The 17,683-nt window shown below is 53.4% G+C and overlaps 2 protein-coding genes across 2 annotated transcripts; both read right to left on the bottom strand.

Moving 5' to 3' along the window:
- Nucleotides 1–2,054: 2,054 nt before the first annotated feature.
- TMEM121B (transmembrane protein 121B) lies at nt 2,055–3,581 on the bottom strand. The gene is made up of 2 exons (XM_059847797.1): nt 3,405–3,581; nt 2,055–3,122 (listed from the first exon to the last, which is right to left on the bottom strand). Exons 1-2 carry the CDS (start codon nt 3,579–3,581, stop codon nt 2,055–2,057), a joined length of 1,245 nt encoding a protein of 414 aa, XP_059703780.1.
- Nucleotides 3,582–8,344: 4,763 nt separating this feature from the next.
- Nucleotides 8,345–16,248, bottom strand: HDHD5 (haloacid dehalogenase like hydrolase domain containing 5). Its single transcript, XM_059848104.1, has 8 exons — nt 16,153–16,248; nt 15,870–16,070; nt 15,561–15,673; nt 14,659–14,752; nt 14,193–14,226; nt 13,662–13,836; nt 13,173–13,361; nt 8,345–12,562 (listed from the first exon to the last, which is right to left on the bottom strand). The coding sequence occupies exons 1-8, from the start codon at nt 16,231–16,233 to the stop codon at nt 12,205–12,207; spliced, it is 1,245 nt and encodes a 414-aa protein (XP_059704087.1). The 5' UTR covers nt 16,234–16,248; the 3' UTR covers nt 8,345–12,204.
- Nucleotides 16,249–17,683: the final 1,435 nt, after the last annotated feature.

Raw genomic sequence — 17,683 nt, 5'->3', positions numbered from 1 at the left:
AATATCTGTACAAGCATAATATGCCTGTAATTACACCTCCTTTGGCCAGGAACTTAGCATCCCCTCAACACATTTCACATCACATAGGAAAAGTTCACAGTACCAAGTTTTACAATCACAGTCACTCACAGCACCAAGATTGTCCAGACAAGAAGAAGTTACCGAAGAGAAAGGCCACTGGCCAAAATTCACACAACTGCCCATGTAAGGGCTCAGGTTAAAAATAAAGCACTGGTGGGAAAGTTAAGCCTAGCTTTTGCCAACTCTCCGTTTGGCACGAGGAGAGTTGGCAGCGAGTCACCCATCCTAGCTGCACTTCTGAACAGAACAGCACTATTGACCCATCTTTTCTGGGGGCTTTTCCAGCCCCTTAAAACCCATCAGCCAGCGAGAGCTGGGGGAGAAGAGCCCCATGGCAGCCCCACTTCTGCCTCTGGGAGCTGGAAGTTACCAGACTGTAAACATTTTGTTGTAGCAGTCCACCGGAGCAGGCAGTTGATCCCACTCTGTGACAAGGAAGGTGGGACAGAGGCTCTGAAGCCCAAGCCCTGAAAGAAAGAATAAATGTGTGAGCGGAAGAAGTCTGGGCTGCGCCTGCAGTCCTGCTGTGGGTAGCAGTTGGTTGTGCTTTATTTCCCCTTCCCATCAGGACAGCTTGAAAAAAGAAAGAAAAAAAAAAAAAAAAACTTGCAACAGGAAACTGTTGTTTTTCACAATTATTGCAGCCTTGCCCAGATAACAAAATATAAGCCTGGGAGGGGCAAAGTCCTTCCTCCAGACGTGGTCTGTGTGCTCCTCCTTCCATGGGGCTGGTTTCAGGAGCAGCAGCAGCCAGGCAGAAGAGCAGGCCTTAACCCCACCCAACATTCATGGAGCTTAAAACCAAAGAAAACTGTGTTCTTATGAGAGGTTACTAACAATTTTTCCCCACCTACCCTAAACCACATGCACACAGAGAACAGGATGCTGATCCATGGGCTTTCACCAAAGCTCGAGAGCACCTCTGCCCTGAGGGCTCCTGCAGCACTTTGCTTTCTGTGCTGAAATGTTTGGTTCACTGAGCATGGAGCCCACCCCAAGCAGTGCCAGCGTCCTCTGCTCTGCTCTGCTCTTGGAGAGGGGGCTCTTTGCAGGCTGAGCCCCATCTCTGCTCTCTCAAGCAGGCATGGAAGGGGGCCAGAGGAAATTTTCCAGCCTTTCTGGCTGTGGAAAGGAAGACCCTATGCTCTGTGTAAAAGAAAACCAACGCTGATCCCGTAAACATGCATATTCACAGAGAAATGAGAGCCCCAGCACCTGGGGATGCCAGCAGGAGGCTGCTGTAAACCCTGTTCTCACCAGAAATAAATGTCTTGGTGGTTATGAAATGGGGCCTAAGCCCTGGTTTGTGTCCATGCTGGACTGGTTTCTTTAGCATGTGAAGTCAATGTAAGATGCAAAAGGTTGAAGCACAGAGGTAGACATTTTGGCTAGGAGAAGGTGGCTCATGGGCTTGAAGTGACCGAGTGGCCAGCGTGCTTCCAGAGGTTCCTTAGCTGGTACACAAAGGCCTGGGAAACACAGGCAGCAGCTTTGCAAGACCTCGGGAAACCAAAGCGTGCTTCCTTCTGTCCTTCCCATACCCGGAGGCAACACCTGCTGGTCAGGCCCCTCTTGCATCTCATTATTGTGGTCAGCAGGAGTTCTTAAAGGAGGGGACAAGATGCACTGGTCCCTGTTGAGGATGAAAAGGAAAAACTGAACCTTTTCGGTGACAAAGCAACACAATGTCCTGGGACGGGGGGAGGGAGTGGGACCCTCCAGACAGTGGAGATGCAGAAGCACTGGAAGAAGTCTTGTCATGAAGGACAGGTGCGTTTTCTGCTCCTGCAGGTAGTCGGGTTTGTGCGGAGCTTCCGCTGCTGGATTTGTCCATAAGGAAGGGAGGAGGGGAACGGGAGTCTGACAGGGAAACCCACGTCCCCTTCCCCTGCTCGGCCACGGCGGAGGGAACCTGAGCAGAACGCAGAGACAGAGACTCTGCCGGGAGCGGGCCCGGGGGCGGCCGGCGGGGCTCAGCCCTGGGCAGTGACCGCCAAGGCGTTCACGTACCCGTGGGGACCCACGTCCACGTCGGAGAGCCCGTGGGCCAGCGGGGCGGCGGCGGGGGCGGCGGTGGCCGGGCCGTACTTGGCGGGCGGCGGGGCGGCGGCGGGGCGGAGGAGGCAGCAGGTTTCCAGCGCCTCCAGGCCGCGGCAGGTCAGGAAGAAGAGGTTCTTCAGCATGAAGAGGGACAGCGGCTGCTGGTAGCGCAGGAGCAGGAGGCAGCGCAGCGCCAGCAGCGGCGCGTCCAGCAGCCCGGCGGGCAGCAGGAGGTGCAGGGCGAGGCGGGCGGCGCCGGGCGGGCGGGCGGCGCTCAGCTCGTACAGCCACAGCACCGGCGAGGCCAGGCAGAGGAAGTAGACGGCGATGAGCAGGTAGCGCAGCGGGGCGGGCAGCGGCGCCGGCCGCCCGGGCTGCAGCACCAGCTCCAGCAGGGAGAAGCTGTCGAGCAGGTCGAGGCAGGTGGCGAGGAAGGCGGCGGCGGCGCGGTGCTGCGGCGGCGGCTGCGGCGGCAGGAGCAGCTGCCCGGCGCCCTCGGTGCCGATGGCCCGCAGCAGGCAGTACAGCAGCGGCGCGGAGAGCGCCAGGGTGATGCGGAAGCCGGTGGTGCCCAGCGGCAGGCGCAGCTCGATCAGCTCCAGGATGGAGGTGCCCAGGATCAGCGCCGCCTTGGGCGTGAAGGCGATGGAGTAGATGAGCCAGGCGAGGTGCGCGTAGGCGAAGTCGCCGCCGCGGGGGGGGACCCCGGCCCCGCGGCCCCCGGCCCCGCGGCCGCCGGGGGGGCCGTGCAGCAGCAGCGGGTGCGGCGGCGGCGGCCCGGGGGGCGGCGGGGGCCGCTCCCGGCGGCGCGCCCGGCTGTTGCGGCAGAAGAAGATGCCCCAGCCGGCCGCCAGCACCAGGTCGGTGGCGATCCAGCTGCACCAGTACAGGTCGGTGACGGCGATCAGGTAGAGGTCCAGCAGCGCGCCCTGCCCCAGCAGCAGCACCAGGGACAGCGCCTGGAAGCCCCAGCGCCGCCCTCCCCCCGCCCCGCCGGGCCCCAGCAGCGCCCCCGCCGCCGCCCCACCGCCCCCCGCCCCGCCGCCCGCCGCCGCCGCCCCGTACAGCTCCGCCGCCGTCATGCTGCGGCCCGGGCTCCCGCCGCCGCCGCCGCTGCTGATGCTGCTGCTGCTGCTGGGGAGCGGCGAGGCGGCGGCGGGCAGCGGGGTGGCGGGCGGCGGCACCAGGGGCTTGCTGATGCTGCTGCTGTCCTCCTCCTCTTCTTCCTCCTCCTCCTCTTCCTCGGCGCTGCTGCGGGGGCTGCGAGGGCGGCGGGCCCGCGCCGAGCCCGAGCTCGACCCCGAGCCCCGCCGGCTGCCGCCGCTGCGGGAGCCCCTCTGGAAGAGGGGCTGCCGGTCGGCGGCGTGCGGCGGCAACGGCGGCGGCGGCGGCGGCGGCGGCGGCTGGAAGGAGCCCGAGGAGGAGGAGACCGAGCGCTGGTTGGAGGCAGCGCGGTGCATGGTCCTCCCCGGCCCCCGAGCCGGCGCGCCGGGCCCGACGGCCGCGCCGCGGCCCCCGGCCCGCCCCCGGCCCGCCCCCCGCACCGGCCCCGGGCCCGGCGGCGGCGGCGGCAGCGGTGCGGAGAGCCCGAGCGGCGGCGGCCGGCGGGGGAGCCCGGGGGCGGCGCCGAGAAGCAGCCGCAGCAGCTGCCGGAGCCGGGGCGGGCGGCTGGCGGCGGTGGGTGGGCTGGGGCTGGGGCTGGGGCTGGGGGGGGAGGCTGCGCGGCCGGGGGAGGGGAGGAGGGGGGCGAGAACGGGAGGGTGAAGAAGGCGCCCCCGCCCTGTCCCCAGAGATGCTCCCCTTCCACATCTCGGGGAGCGTCCTGCCTCCTGCCCCGCAGGAAACCCGCGAGTGGGGCGAGTCCCCCACGGACGTGCCACAGCCCCGCGGCACCCACTCCTAACATCGGAAGTGCTTCAGTCTCCCCTGGTCTCTCTAAGCTGGCCAAGACAAAGACCAGTTGGCCTGGCACAGAGCCTACAATGAAGTGCTCATTTCTGGCTCATCTGTGCTGCTGGATATTCATCTGCCCCTACATTGGTCTGGTGTGTTTGTTCATCAAAGTAAGTGTCTTTTATCTCACCAGTTTTCTGAGTTGAGCCAATCCACATGCTGAGGGCCCTGCCCAGTTTGCCATGATGGGACAGAGCCTTTGAATTGGTATGAATAGCTCTGGAGTTCTTACTTCTACTGAAAGCAACAATCAGGACCTTTATTGACCCACTATTAATGGCCTTGGATTGAGCTTAATAGCTGGCTGCATCTGTTTATCACCAGCACTAATGGCTTGGCACAACATGTTCCAAAGTGCCTTGGTGCTCAGCATCACCAGTTCCTCATCTGTACCTGTGCCCACCAGTGGTGAGCCAGGTGCTGCCTGACAATGATGTGGAGCACATCAAATAAACTGTCTCCACAAACGTCTGTATTAACTATACTTTGTGATAAAGATCCAAAATAGCTTCACATTTCAGCATGTTGCTGAATCAACACATGGCACTGAGCGAACGCTGCTTGGTGCTGGGAAAGGACATCCAGGACAGCAGTGACAACCATCTGATACATGTTGTTGCAGGCTCCCTGAGGAGCCCTGCTCCAGTCAGTGGCCCTGGCTGCTCTTGGCTACAAGGAGAAATCAGTCTGGGGTACAAGGAGACTTCATGCTTAAACTTGGAGCAAAGAGATAACTGAGAAAGGGAAAGGGAGAACTTGGGGTGGATTGACACAAAGATTTCTTTGGGCACACAGCAACAATCAGGGGAAGACTTTCTCTCTTTGACTGACTTTGCTGCCCAAGAAAAATCCATGGCCAAACAACTGCTTAGATTTTTGTCTGCAAAAGTCTACAATTTTTGTACAACCCCACAGACTTCACTGAAGGCTCTGTGGAGGGTCTCTGATAGGGAGCAGAAGGCTGGGGTCCATGGCCAAGGAGGATGATTGCTCTCTCTGGTGCTCCTTCATGCTCCTTGCAGGTGTTGGGAGTTGCCCAGCTCAGAGTAGTGTGAATGACACCAGCTGTGCCTCCTCATTTCTTTTCCACAGAAAGGCTGGGTTGGATGGCAGTGTAAGTCTGTGTGCCCCACGGTAGAGGGTAAAACCACATCCTTATGTTCTGGATCCTGGCTTTTGTCCAAGGTGGGTGGCTGCCTTCACCTGACTCTTCTCAGGTAAGCCATGATTCGTGTGTGGTCAGCCCTCAGCATTAGCTAAATTGCTCTTGCCACATTCTGCTGCAAGGGGTGTTTTCCACTTCCACAAGAGGATGTGGAGTGAAAACTAAGCATTCCTCTGGGCAGCAGACAGTGACAGCTCTGTCTCGTTGGCTGTCATGCTCTGGGTTTCCTGAGCAGTGCAATTCCCTGTGTGCCATGGGCTGGACATGCTCACATGCTGCCCTGGCACCTCTGCTTTAGATCCAGGCACTCATTTCACAAAGAAGCCTCATTCCCCAAGGCTTTGGGTGGCTGTGTGGTGTCCCACCTGCTGGGGTGAAGGGAATTGGGTGGGGATCCCTGGGCTTTGGGTGGGCTGTCACCTACAGCTGGTGAGCAGAGCTGGGAAATGGGCTCTGACCCTGCCACCCAGATGTGGGGAGCTGGGAGCAGGGAATTGAGGCAGCTGGGAGGGAGCCGGGTGCTCAGGGGGCCTGCTGGGCTGGGGCTGTGTGAGCAGGGCAAGGGCAGGCTCGTGGAAATGGTTCTCCAGACACCACAGGATGCCTGCTGGGGTTGTGAAGGTTCCTGCATTCAAGGTAGGTAGGTGGGAACAGGGAGGACCTGTGGTTGCATGGCAAGGAAAGCTATGACAAGGAATGGGGGAACACCAGGTAGGATGGTGGAAGCTCAAGGGCTTCCTTGGGCTGAGCATGGGCTCCAGCAGTGCAAACACAACATAAACAAAGAGGTGAGGATAAGAAAGGAGCTTATTTGTAAGAAAGGAAGCAGAAATTGTGCCTCTGCTTTAAAATGGGAATGAGGGGAGAAATGACTTCTACTTGAGAAAGCACTGAAGAGCTTTTTGTAGCACACTGTAGGACGAGATATGACAAGATGATGCTTCCCATGTGATCCAGTTATTTAATGCAATGTGCAGTCCTTGGATGTGTTAGTGCTTAACCATTGCTGTTAAAACATTAAAAAGCTAAACTATAAATAGATTCTACTCTTTAGTAGCTCCCAAGCTATGTTTTTGGATTTTTTATGTATTGATGTGTATGCATAGAAATGTGTGTGTGTATACATATATTTAAAGGCAAACAGCAGACAGAGTTTTGTGCAATAGTCATACTGAATATCTAAAATGCTACCATTTTTAGTTTACACTGCAAGTGGAAACAAGTGTGCCCTCAAAAATACCCCTGCTGGGGGAAGGCAAAACTTTCTTGAGGGCTGAACTTGGGAGGAAACAAAATAATGACTCAAATTCTTGGGAGAAGGGAAAAAAAGGAAAAGAAAAACAGGGCAGATATGTGCCTGAAAGAAAGACCAGAAACTAGATACCTAATTATACCCTGCAGTAAGCTGTCAGAAACTGGCAGCAGTGGGAGGGAAAGAGGCAAAGCTGATCTCAGGGAGTTCGAGCATAATCTGCTCCAACCATATTTAAAATGCCTTTTGTGTGGGAAAGGAAGCTTCTGGGATTCTCTGACACACACTTTATGCTGCACTTATCTAACCCATTCAAATGGTCAGGGCTGAAGTGACAGATAAGTGTAAAAAAGTTTCACCTGGCCAGGACCAAAATTCAACGATGCCTTGGCTTCCGAACGCAGCCTTTGTACCTGAACTGCTGATCCTGTGTTATGGCTCAGGGAATGCAGATCCTCTTCAAAAGGACACTGAAGTGTTAACAGTCTATTGCTTGTAATTACATTTCGGTTCAAAGAGCTTTCAATGCCAGCAGAAAGTGCCAAGACATTTCTTTTCATGCTTGTAGCAGAGTAGGGGGCTTGGAGAGTGGATTTGGGGTTTGCTTTTGGTATTTTGTCTTTACTCAGTCTTAGCATAGAGCATCTATTGATCTGACTTTGAGGAGAAAGTGAAAGTTCTTCATAGTTTAGATGACTGAAAAGGAAAGGTAGGTTTATTATTGTGAATTAAGAGAAGTGTTTTCTTGATGGAGGTTTGGTTCCTAGAGAATACATCGCTGCCCTGCTGGTGCAGGGTTTTAAACTGTTGCAGACTGGATCTAAGCAGGTCTGTAAGTGCATAGTGTTCATCAAATTAACTGCAGCAGTAAAAAAAAAAACCATAAAGATTTTTGCTTTTATAATTGGGGTTAGGAAGGCCTGGCAATAGAAGGGTTTGGAAAGGCCCCCAAAGGCACCAGGGCAAGCAGGGACCAAGCACTTCCCAAGGGTTACCCTGGCAGGCATTCCTCACAGCATTCCCCTGGGAGCAAACTCCTCCAGGGCTCTCAATCCTTTTGCTCAAGTTGGTTCTTCTTCAATGTTTAACTCTGCACCTTGGGCTGGGTAAGATTTCCATGGGACTCCAACTTCCAGCTCAGCTTCTCCTACAAGGGACACCTTAAGTCTAGGCTGCCCTCGTGCTCTGACAATAGTGATTAAAAACACCTGGGAGCTTCAGGTTGTGATTTCTCCCTGCTTAACTAAACCTTGATTAGCCCCATCTTGGGTGAGTGCTCCAACTACCAGAGCACTGCATAAAAGGAGGAGACTGATTAACACTTTTTACCATTATTTATTAGAGGTTGGGGCTGTAGGTCACTTCTCCAGGATGTAGAATATAATTCAGTTCTTTCTGCTGAGATTGGGAATCCTTGTCCAGTCCCCCCCAAACTGCTTTATAATTGTTGCTTTCAACATGAAGTTAAGTTCTCAGGACTCTGCATCACACTTGTTTTGCTGTCTAATCTGCCTCCTGTGAGCTGTGAACTTTGTAGATGGGAAACTTTCTGATGAAATATAAAAACAATGCAAGTGGATTGGCTGTTTCTAGATTATTAAAGATGATAGTTTCACCTAGCAGGTTCTTGAATTTTCCATTGAAATCAGGGGAAGCTTTTGGTTCTAGTCTGAAAGTTTGCCACTAAACTGCTGAAGGGCTATCTTTCAGGGTGGTTCTCGCAAGAAAATCTGGTAATAGCTTGAAGAATAGGAAAAAAAAAGAAAACAGAATTTGCCCTAATAATCTTCTAGGGCAAAGATGTGAAAGAGAACAGAACAATACCCATTAAATGTACACACAGGAAGTTAAAATTAATTTCAAAGAAAACATATTTTATTATTTTACATATGTGGTTGAACAAAGCAGCAACTCTGTAACTGCATTGAAATTAATATGAAATCTAAAATAATCAGTTTGTGATTTCTCTGAATGATATATAATCACTCTTCTACAGTGCACATGACACAATCTGAAACATTACCATTTCTTGGAGGGAGAAAGACATGGCAGGGTTAAGACTGGAAGAAGGGGACAGTAGTGTTATCTAATTCCCTGAATGCCAGGATAGCAGTTGCATGTGTCCTGTGGAATGAAGGAATTGACTTCTCTGGCCACCATGTTATTGCATGCCATGAAAGCTCTTGGTTTCAGATCCAAAACAAGGTCTATCCCTTGGTTCCTTCCTGCTAGCCTCAGCTGCAAGCTCCCTTCTGGCTTGACTAAAACCTGCTCATCTTTGGAAGATAGAGTTGTTAGGATCAGGTCTTTGCCCTATTTGTTGTACAGGGCAGTGCACCATGTAAATATTAAGGTATTGGACCAGCAGTGAAGTCCCCTCTCCTGCTTGGTCCCATAACCTGCACAGAAGGATGACAGCCACAAAGGACAGACATACTGCTTTGGAGAAACCTCTTCTGAGCAATACATGAGACAAAGGAAAAGTTTCCTTCCAGCCATGCTGGAAGCGAACTCCAGGAAGCTGCAGTTCCAAGGTAAAAGGATTTCACTGAATTCTGGCAATCACAGGTGTCCATAAACGAACTGGACATAAGCTACAAGCCTGTACAACACTCTAGCACAACTCATGGAACAGAGGAGACCTGCCAAGCAATGTCATTAACAGAAACCTTTCAGAATCAAGCCAGTGTCCAAGAGCAGCTGGAGAAGCCAGATCTCCTACTCCATCCAGTGGGTCCATGCAATTCCCAGGCAGGGACTTGGACAAAGTGCACTGTTTCAAGGAGCTAAGAAGGGGAAGAGGGGAAAGGTCTTTGCATTGCTCAGACCAAGGGCCGCCCATCTGGCTAATTAGTGCAGAGAGTAACAAAGCAGAGTTTTTTATGCAACCTTACTTGGTATGAATTAGGCAAAGGGTACAAGATATTTCTAGATTCCTTCTGTTCAGTTTCAACTCGCAAGCAAAGCATTTTTTTAAAATTCCTTATCACTGAAGTTCCTCCTACACATTTTTAAGACTGGTGGGAAAAAAAAAACCAACTAATCCAGAGCTAAAAGCAGATTTGGCATCTGAAGCAGATTCACATCAGTCAGCTCACCTCCACTGCTATTCCAAAGATGGAGATGCCTGGCTCCCTCTCTGTGCAAATGCAAACCTCTTCCTTCCTTGGAAGAGGTGCCACAGCCCTCAGGGCACAGTGGTTCAGCAGCACCTTTTCTCTGAGTAACTGGCACTTCTACCATGGAACAAGACAGAGCTTTGCCAAAGGCTGGCTGCAGATGGACAGACCTCAGCATTTCTGCAGTCAGCACTCACCACACTGAAGGTGTGGCTCATTCTTTCTGCCAGCAAACAGCTCCCTGAGGTCTGGCTATGAGGACCATTCCCAGGAACGCCAGGAAAGTTAGCACTCAAGTCAGCAAGCACTACAAGCAAAGGGAGTGTTCCTCTTTCTGCAGTGGATGGCACCTCTGAAAAGCAAGGCTGAGGGACACTGGAGATACCCTATGAATAAATGGGGTGTGGGCTCCAGTTTCAGGCCTTGCATGCTGGGTGCACAGCACAGCTGTGACTGTGGAGAGGTGCTGCAGCTAAAGGACCTTCCCTGTGTTATATCCCAAGTCCTTCCCTGTGCCTGCTCTTCTGGGAACTGGAGACAAGCCCTTGTTTTGTGCAACAAGATGAAATGGTGATTTCCTTCTCTCTGTAGCGAAAGGAAAAGGATTCAAATCCACGTTCCTCCCATTACAGCTGCTTTTAGAAGCAGCCAAGCAATTCTTGTCCTGATGAGACAAAGGAGAAGAACCCCAAGTAATGGTAAGAGAGGAAGAAACTACTTCCCATTGTGGATTTCACTGATGGAAACACGTGCAAAGAGGTATTTTTCTGCTCCTATTCATGAAGGGAAGGACAGAGAAACAGAGAAGGAACTCTTGCCTGGATAACTGAAAGAGCACCTGATCTGCTTCACACAGAGCCTGGCACAACTTAAGAATAGAGCCTATGCTGCAGTGACCTTCCTAGGAAGACACATCAGTATTGAGAGGATGGAGAGCTGCTGGAGCAGAATTTCAGTGCACATGGATGCTGAGATTTCAATGAAGAACTCAAAGTTCTGTGCAGAATACGTTTGCACCCTGTGTATGGAACTGCCTGGTAAAGCAGGAAGGAGGAAAGAAGAGGCAGAGCAGACCCATTTCTGATACTTCAGTGTGGTGTGAGCTGACTGTACTTAGGAAAATCAATTCAGTTGTGTTGGCTCCGAGGCTTTGCATCATATACACAGGCTGACTGGTGCTTCTAAAATCCCAGTGCTCCTCTGGAAGTAAGACACTCCTTCCTAAGCCAAATCTTTTCGTATTAATTTCTCATGCAAACCTTGCTTATCTTCTCTGGAATGTCTATGGAGACACAAGTCTTATCTTTCTCTGGATAGGAGAGCTAGGAGAACAGAGGCAGAAGGTGCATGTTGTTAGGGAAATGTTCCTGGGCAGGCAAGTCCCAGCTGCTAATTCATGTTAGGGGGACTCTACCTGCATGTTAAAGAAAGAGAAGGGACCAAAGGTCAGACTCTATGGAGTATCCCTGAGCTGCAAACCACATGAGGGATGAGAGGAACAAAAGAACTGGAAGACACAGACATTTGTATTCTAAAAGGTCAGGCCTGGGCTCTGGTACCATCCTGGCTTGATTGATCTTCTCTTTGAATCTTTGCATGCAAGGAAGGAGCAAAGCTGGACTGTGACTCTTTTTGTTTGGCCCTTGTTCCAAAGAAGGGCCCCTCTTGGAAGCTGTGCCAGCTGGAGCAGGTGGATGTTCCCTGCAACAGTTGGGATCAGAGTGGGTGCCAAAAAAGCCTCTTGCTGCAGCACTGAATTCTGGGCAAAGACAACTCTGCCAATTCAAACTCTGTGGTGGTTTCCTCTGCTGCTGAGCACAGGCTGCTGGCTCCCTAGTGGGATGTGAAAAGGCAGGGGTGTTCACAGAATGCTAAATAGGGGGGAGGGAACAATATAACTTTCACCTCAGCCCTGTAGCAAGTTGCTCTGGCTACTGAAGCTTCCTTTGAGGGGCCCTGCCTCTCCACAGCTGCCAGATGACTGCAAAACAGAACTTTGTTTCAGGCTGACAGTGATGCAGTGGCAAATCCCCAGGCAAAGAGAATTTGTTAAAGTCTGTAGGCACTTATCTTCACGAGGAGAATGTTAAGACTTAAAGCCTTCTCTTGGGATGGAGCCACCACAGCCCAGCTTCTGGTGTGCTCAAGTCACAGCGTGGACAAACAGCACATTCTACAAATGGCTGATGCTGGCCATTTACATCAGCAAATGTGGGGAAGAGCTTTGCCCTCAAACACCCCATAAAGAGGAGGGTGGGGTTCCCTGATCTTTGCACACAAAGTGTGGAAAAGAATGAGCTGTGAGAGCTGAACAAAACTGGGATTGCTGGGACAAGCCTACTCCTTATACCCTGTTTCCATTATGGCTCAATTATGGCTGGCAGCAATGTACAGTCACAGTTGAAAGTCTGAGGGCAGCTGTCAGGATGGCAGATGAGTATCAATAAAATTAAGGGGCTTTTAGTGCTGCAACAGGGAATTTTCTAAAACGTTAGCTAGATTAGAAAATCACCCCAGGTCCCTCCCCATTCTTCCCCTCTTTCCGGTACATAAAACCCCTTACAGCAGATCTTTAGGCACACCTGTCTGAATCCCTAGCTCCAGTTTTCTTTTTTAAAAGCAAGTTGCACAGCATCATCCACATCCTGCACTATGTGAGATGCCTGCACCAGGCTGAGGTCGAAGCAGAAGTCCCGGTGTCCATGGAACACTGTCTCCTCTGTTTGCTTGGCAACGGTGCCGTTGTGGCGGTAGACCCCAGTGCAGACCAGGATGGACTCACAGCTCTCCACTGAATTGTTGCAGTCATTCCTCAGCTCCAGGGAAATCTCAGCATAGGGACTGGCTGCCTGTGGGCTCCTCTTCAGCCCAGCCTGGACCTGGTTCTGCTGAGCTGACTTGAGGTAGTTGTTGTAGAGGTTTGCCCCATAGATGTCAGACATGGGGTTATCCCTGGATAAGGTCACGGTGTGAAATGGAAAGGAGAAACAAGCCCATGAGAATGGGCTCAGAAATGAGAAGCAAGCCCTCTGGCTCTGGGGGACTGAGATTAAGACAGCACTGAAGGAGGAAGGGCTGGGAGATAGCTGCTAACATCAAGAGGAGCAGCTGGAGTGGGGCAGTGAGTCTACCCACCAGTGAGTCCTGCTCAGGACACGTGCACCTTTCAAAGGAGAGACAGTACATCCCAAGCACCCAGAGCAGTTTCAGCCTTGACTGGATTATAAATCCTACATTCCCAAAGTGTCTGGCCAAACTGAGCTAACAGTACTACATCTGGGTCTCTTAATTTTGTCTTTGAGTGACTCTATGTGCATTCTGCATCCGACAGTCCACAGCTTTGCTGTGTAGGGTACAAAAAGCCAGCAAGCCTCTGTTCCAGGGTGCGAGGCTCAAAGAGACCATCGGAATTTTGGTATTAACTTTAGAAATACCCAGAGGGGAAAAAAACCCAGCAAGTAAGCAAAGAAAACCCCAAAACCAACCAAAAAAAACCCCACCACTACTAAAGAGCACTCAGTTTACAACTGCCTAAGGAAACCAGCAGGAAAAAATCTCTTACCCAACTGCATAGAGGCGTCGGATGGGAGCCTTCCAGCCCTGCTTCTCTGCCTGCTGCTGGATCAGGTACTGGGCATAGCGGTAGGTGATGGGGCTGGGTTTGCCAATCAAGGCCTCATACTTCAGCTCCCTGCCTGTCACCTTCTTGTAGATGCTCTCCAAGCAGAGAAGGAAAGTGCCATGGCCAAACCTGCCCCAGAAAGGAGGTCATCAGCATCCCCAGTAACAGCACTGAAGCAGCAAGCATTCCTTGGTTATTACCTGTTTTGGACACGGTGCCCACACACCCTCCACAGACAGTGGTCTGGCTTTTGCTTCCCCCCAGGTTTTAGTTTTTATTTCTCATGCAGCTTTCATGTCTCTGCTGCTAATTACATGGTACAATCAAGTTCTTAAAACATTCAAATGCTAAAAAATTGCAGTAGGAAAAGATCACCTGCACAAAAGGAGTATAAAACTGGCTAAACCAAACACCACACATGCTTTTCACCTGGGCATCTTGGCTTCAGCCATCCACAGGAGGTCCATGTTGCAGGCAAGGATAGGCAGATGAGGGTATGGTACCTCCTGCAGCTCTGCCCCAGGGTTCCCATTGCTCAGGAGTACATCAGCAATGAGCTGCAGGCTCGTCTCCCACCTCACTGGCTCGCCAAACAGAATCACCCCTGCAAGATTTTGAGAGCTGTTTGGAAATTCACAGTGCCAGCATGCACCAGCTAACCTCCTGTGCTGGGCTGCCTTGCAAGTACAGCTACCAGTGGAATGTGGCTGGAGCCAGGGCTCCAGTCTGACATCTCTGCACCATGTGCACCACTGGTTCCAGACACTGGCACACAGCACAGGGAAAATTTGCTTTAATCCAGCTTTTCCCAGCAGTGAGGCTCCCTCCTGGCTGTACCCTCTCCAATGCTGCCCATGGACAGCAGTGAGCTGACAGCACACCATTAGCTCCCATCCCAGCTGGCCTGCCTTGCTCTTAGCTCTGCTTGCTGCTCATATGTAAACACAGGCCTCTGCTTACCTTCTATAGTGGGGAAGCCAATGGGGGGAGGAGGCTGCCAGAAAAAAAGGAAGGCTGGATTAGTAATGCAAAACCTAATGCCATCTCCAAAACAAAACTAAAAATGCCTCCTTTGAACCTGCCAAGGCAGTTCCATAATAAGGCAGGACAAAGCCACCTGGAATCCTGAAGGAATATTTTTTTTCCCCCCTCCCAGATGGGGTTTCACAGATCTTGTACTCCTGTCTACAGAGCTGGAGATGCCAACCAACTGTAAGGAACAGCAATGGAAGGCAGAGAAAGGAGAGGGGAGAGTCACTGCCCCTCCCGCAGGAGCCAACACTGGGAAGAACAGAGGGGCTGCTTGCTCAGTGCCAGTGCCAGGCTCCTGCTAAGGGAGCTCACTGACAGCTGCCCTGTCCCTTTGCTGTGTGCTGTGACCACCCTGCCCCAGATCACGCCTTCTGCTGATGCTTCAGGAAATTACCAGCTCTTTCGGCCTTCGGCTCAGGTCCACCATGTCTAACAGGGGGTATGCCTTCCTCAGGGCCTCTATGGTGACCACGTGCTTGAACCCCAGGCTAGTTCAGACCATCAAGGAATGTTCTGGGGACCGGTTTGTTTGGTGTTTTTTTTTTTTTTTTTTTTAAGTGACAGTTTTTCTGTAAGTTATTTGCAGAAGCATCTGTAGGATTAAGGAATGCAAGTCCTAGTAACAGAGCAGTGTGGTAAAGCATAACCTCATGGCTTTCAGCCAGAAAAAAACACCTTCCACTAATTACATACATTGTACAATCAAGCTCCTAAAACATTCAAATGCTAAAAAAATCACAGTAGGAAAAGATCATCTGCACGAGAGGAGTATGAAATTGGCTAAACCAAATACCACATGTGCTTTTCATCTGGGCATCTTGGCTTCAGCCATCCACAGGAGAACCAGACTGCTCAAAGCCCTGTCATATTTGAGTTCCTTCAACTGCTGTCAGATTCTGGGGAAAACCTTATCCGTGGGACAGCTGGGAGTGATCTCTAATGGGCTTTGCTATGGAAGAATGGGAGGAGCACAACTTTTATCTCAAAAATGAGACACCTAAAGCTGATGGAGTCCTCATGGTCACATCCCACCAAGAGAACAGGAATCACAGGAGAAGTCATGAGTGTGAGAAGCCAAACACTGAACAGGGGAGCCAGGAAGTGACCACCATGAAGATCAACAGCACCTGAGCCTGTCCATAAGGACGCTGCCCCATAAGGTAAGCCTGGTGACCTTTGTGTCTCCTTGTGCTTCAGAAGCTGAGCAAGCCAGTGCCAGGGGTAGGGTTAGGGCAGGAGCAGCAGCCTTTGGTTGCTGTGCAGGACGCACAGAGCACCATGAGGCACAAAGGATACTTGTGAGCATTCTCCTCCACGGGCCCCTGCCCGGCCACCAGCATGCACCTCTGGTGGAACTGGCTGAAGAGCTGCAGGGGGCTGTGGGACAGGATCACCTGCTCCGGAGACACCTGCGGGACGGAGAGAGCCCGGCTGGGACCCGCAGGTAGGATTTGCCCCCTTCTCCCGGCGATCGGCTGGCACCGCTGCCAGCAGCCCCTGTGCAGCCGCCCGGGCCGCGGCCAGGCCGGGCACCCGCCGTGCTGCCCTGCCGGGGATCGCTCGGGCTCCCTCCTGCCGCTGTTCCCGCCGCCCCGTCAGCATTACCTCCAGCCCCAGCGCCTGGGACAGCTCTCGGGCCTTGGCCGAGCGCAGGCAGTTCCCGGCGTTGGTCAGGAACACGACGGGCACCCGCAGCCGCCCGCCGCCGTCCGCCAGCCTCTGGAAGGCGCGGCGGGCGGCGGGCACGGGCTGGCTGCCCCGCACCAGCACGCCGTCCACATCGAACAGGAACCCGAAGGCCGGCGGCTGCAAGGCGAGCGGAGGGCACGGTCAGCCGGGAGCCTCCCCGCCCGCCCCGCGCCCGCCCCGCGCCCCTCCGCGCACGCACCCGGCTGCAGAGCCCGCGGGCGGGCGGCCCCGGGGCGCGCAGCAGCGCCCGGCCGGCCCGCAGCGAGCCGCGCAGCGCCATCCGCCCCGGCCACCTCGGGCTCCCCCCGCGCCCGGACTACGGCTCCCATCCGCCCCTGCGGCCCCGGGCACGCCGCCGCCCCAGCCTACAGCTGCCCGCGGGGAGCGGCCGGCGGCCTGCCAGCCAGCCCGCCCGCACCGCGGCTGCGGGCAGTGGTGCTGCCAGGGAAGGGTTCTGGTGCTCCTGCTTCGGGGCAAAGCAGGGCTGCGGGTTTGGGGAGAGCTGGAGAGAGGAGCGGGTGCTGCAAGCAGCTGCGGAGCTGGCGGGACCCACCGGGAAAAGGGGTGAGCTGGCCACAAGCAGCCGTGGCACGGTAGGGGCGTGCAGAATCACCGGCGAGGAGAGATTTGGGCAGGAGGGAGCGAAAGGCTTTGAGCCCTGCAGTGCAATCACAGCGGGTTTATCTCAGCCCTTCACAAAGTCAAAGAATCGCTTCCCTCGGTCTGTGGGGGAAGCGCTCCAGCACTGCACAGCCCGGGCTCCGTGATAACGAAGGCGTCGGCCCGGGCCGGGCGGCCTGGCTTCAGTCGGACTGGTGCCTGCTCGCCCTGCCTGCCATCTGCATGCCCAGGAACTGCACCGCACCTTGGCACCTCTGCCAGCCCACCGGGACAGGGATTGTCCTGTGTGCTCGGCACTGGGGAGGTCCGGCTTCGAGTGCTGCGTCCAGTTCTGGGCTCCTCCCTACAAGAAATTGAGGTGTGGAGCATGTCCAGAGAAGGCCAGCGAAGCTGGTGGAGGATCTGGGGTTCTGTGCGGAGTAGCTGGGGGAGCTGGGGCGGGAAGAGAGGCTCAGGAGAGACCTTATGGCTCGCTACAACTCGCTGACAGCAGGGTCCAGCCAGTGGGGTCAGGCACTTCTCCTAGGCAGCAGCGACAGGACAAGAGGACATCGGCTCAAGATGTGCCAGGCTGGACATCAGGAAGAATTTCTTCACTGAAAGTGTGGTCAGGTATTTGAAAGGACTGCCTAGGGAGGTGGTGGAATCAGCATCCCTGGAGGTGTTCAAGAAATGACTGGGTGTGGCAATGACTGCCATGGTCTGGTTGACGTGGTCTGGTGGTGGTCAGTCAGTTTGGACTTGATGACCTTGCAGGTCTTTTCCAACCTTAAGAATTCTGTGAGTTGCCGCCCTGCCTTTGCTCAGCCTTTCCTGTGCAAACCCTTTTTCCTACAGATAAATAAGGGTCTGTGAAACTCTGGTCACTTTTTTTTACTCTTTGACAGACTGCATCCCTCTTTTCTGCACCCTGAAACAGAAATCTTGATGCTGAATTCAACTGAGGCCCTTCCAAACCTGGGGAAAGTAAAAGGTTCATTTCACATCCATGGAGATGAAGCAATGTTTGTTTGCTTTCTGACTGGGCTTAGGATCTCCTGAGTCCCTCGACAGGGCAGGTTTAACACGTATGACTTTAGGCATCAATTACACGGTGTAATTGTTTGTTT

Source organism: Haemorhous mexicanus, chromosome 5 (assembly GCF_027477595.1).
Source record: "Haemorhous mexicanus isolate bHaeMex1 chromosome 5, bHaeMex1.pri, whole genome shotgun sequence".
In the NCBI taxonomy this organism is placed as follows: Eukaryota; Metazoa; Chordata; class Aves; order Passeriformes; family Fringillidae; genus Haemorhous; species Haemorhous mexicanus.
Note: the sequence above shows the minus strand (reverse complement) of the source record. Positions and strands in the feature narration are given on the sequence as shown.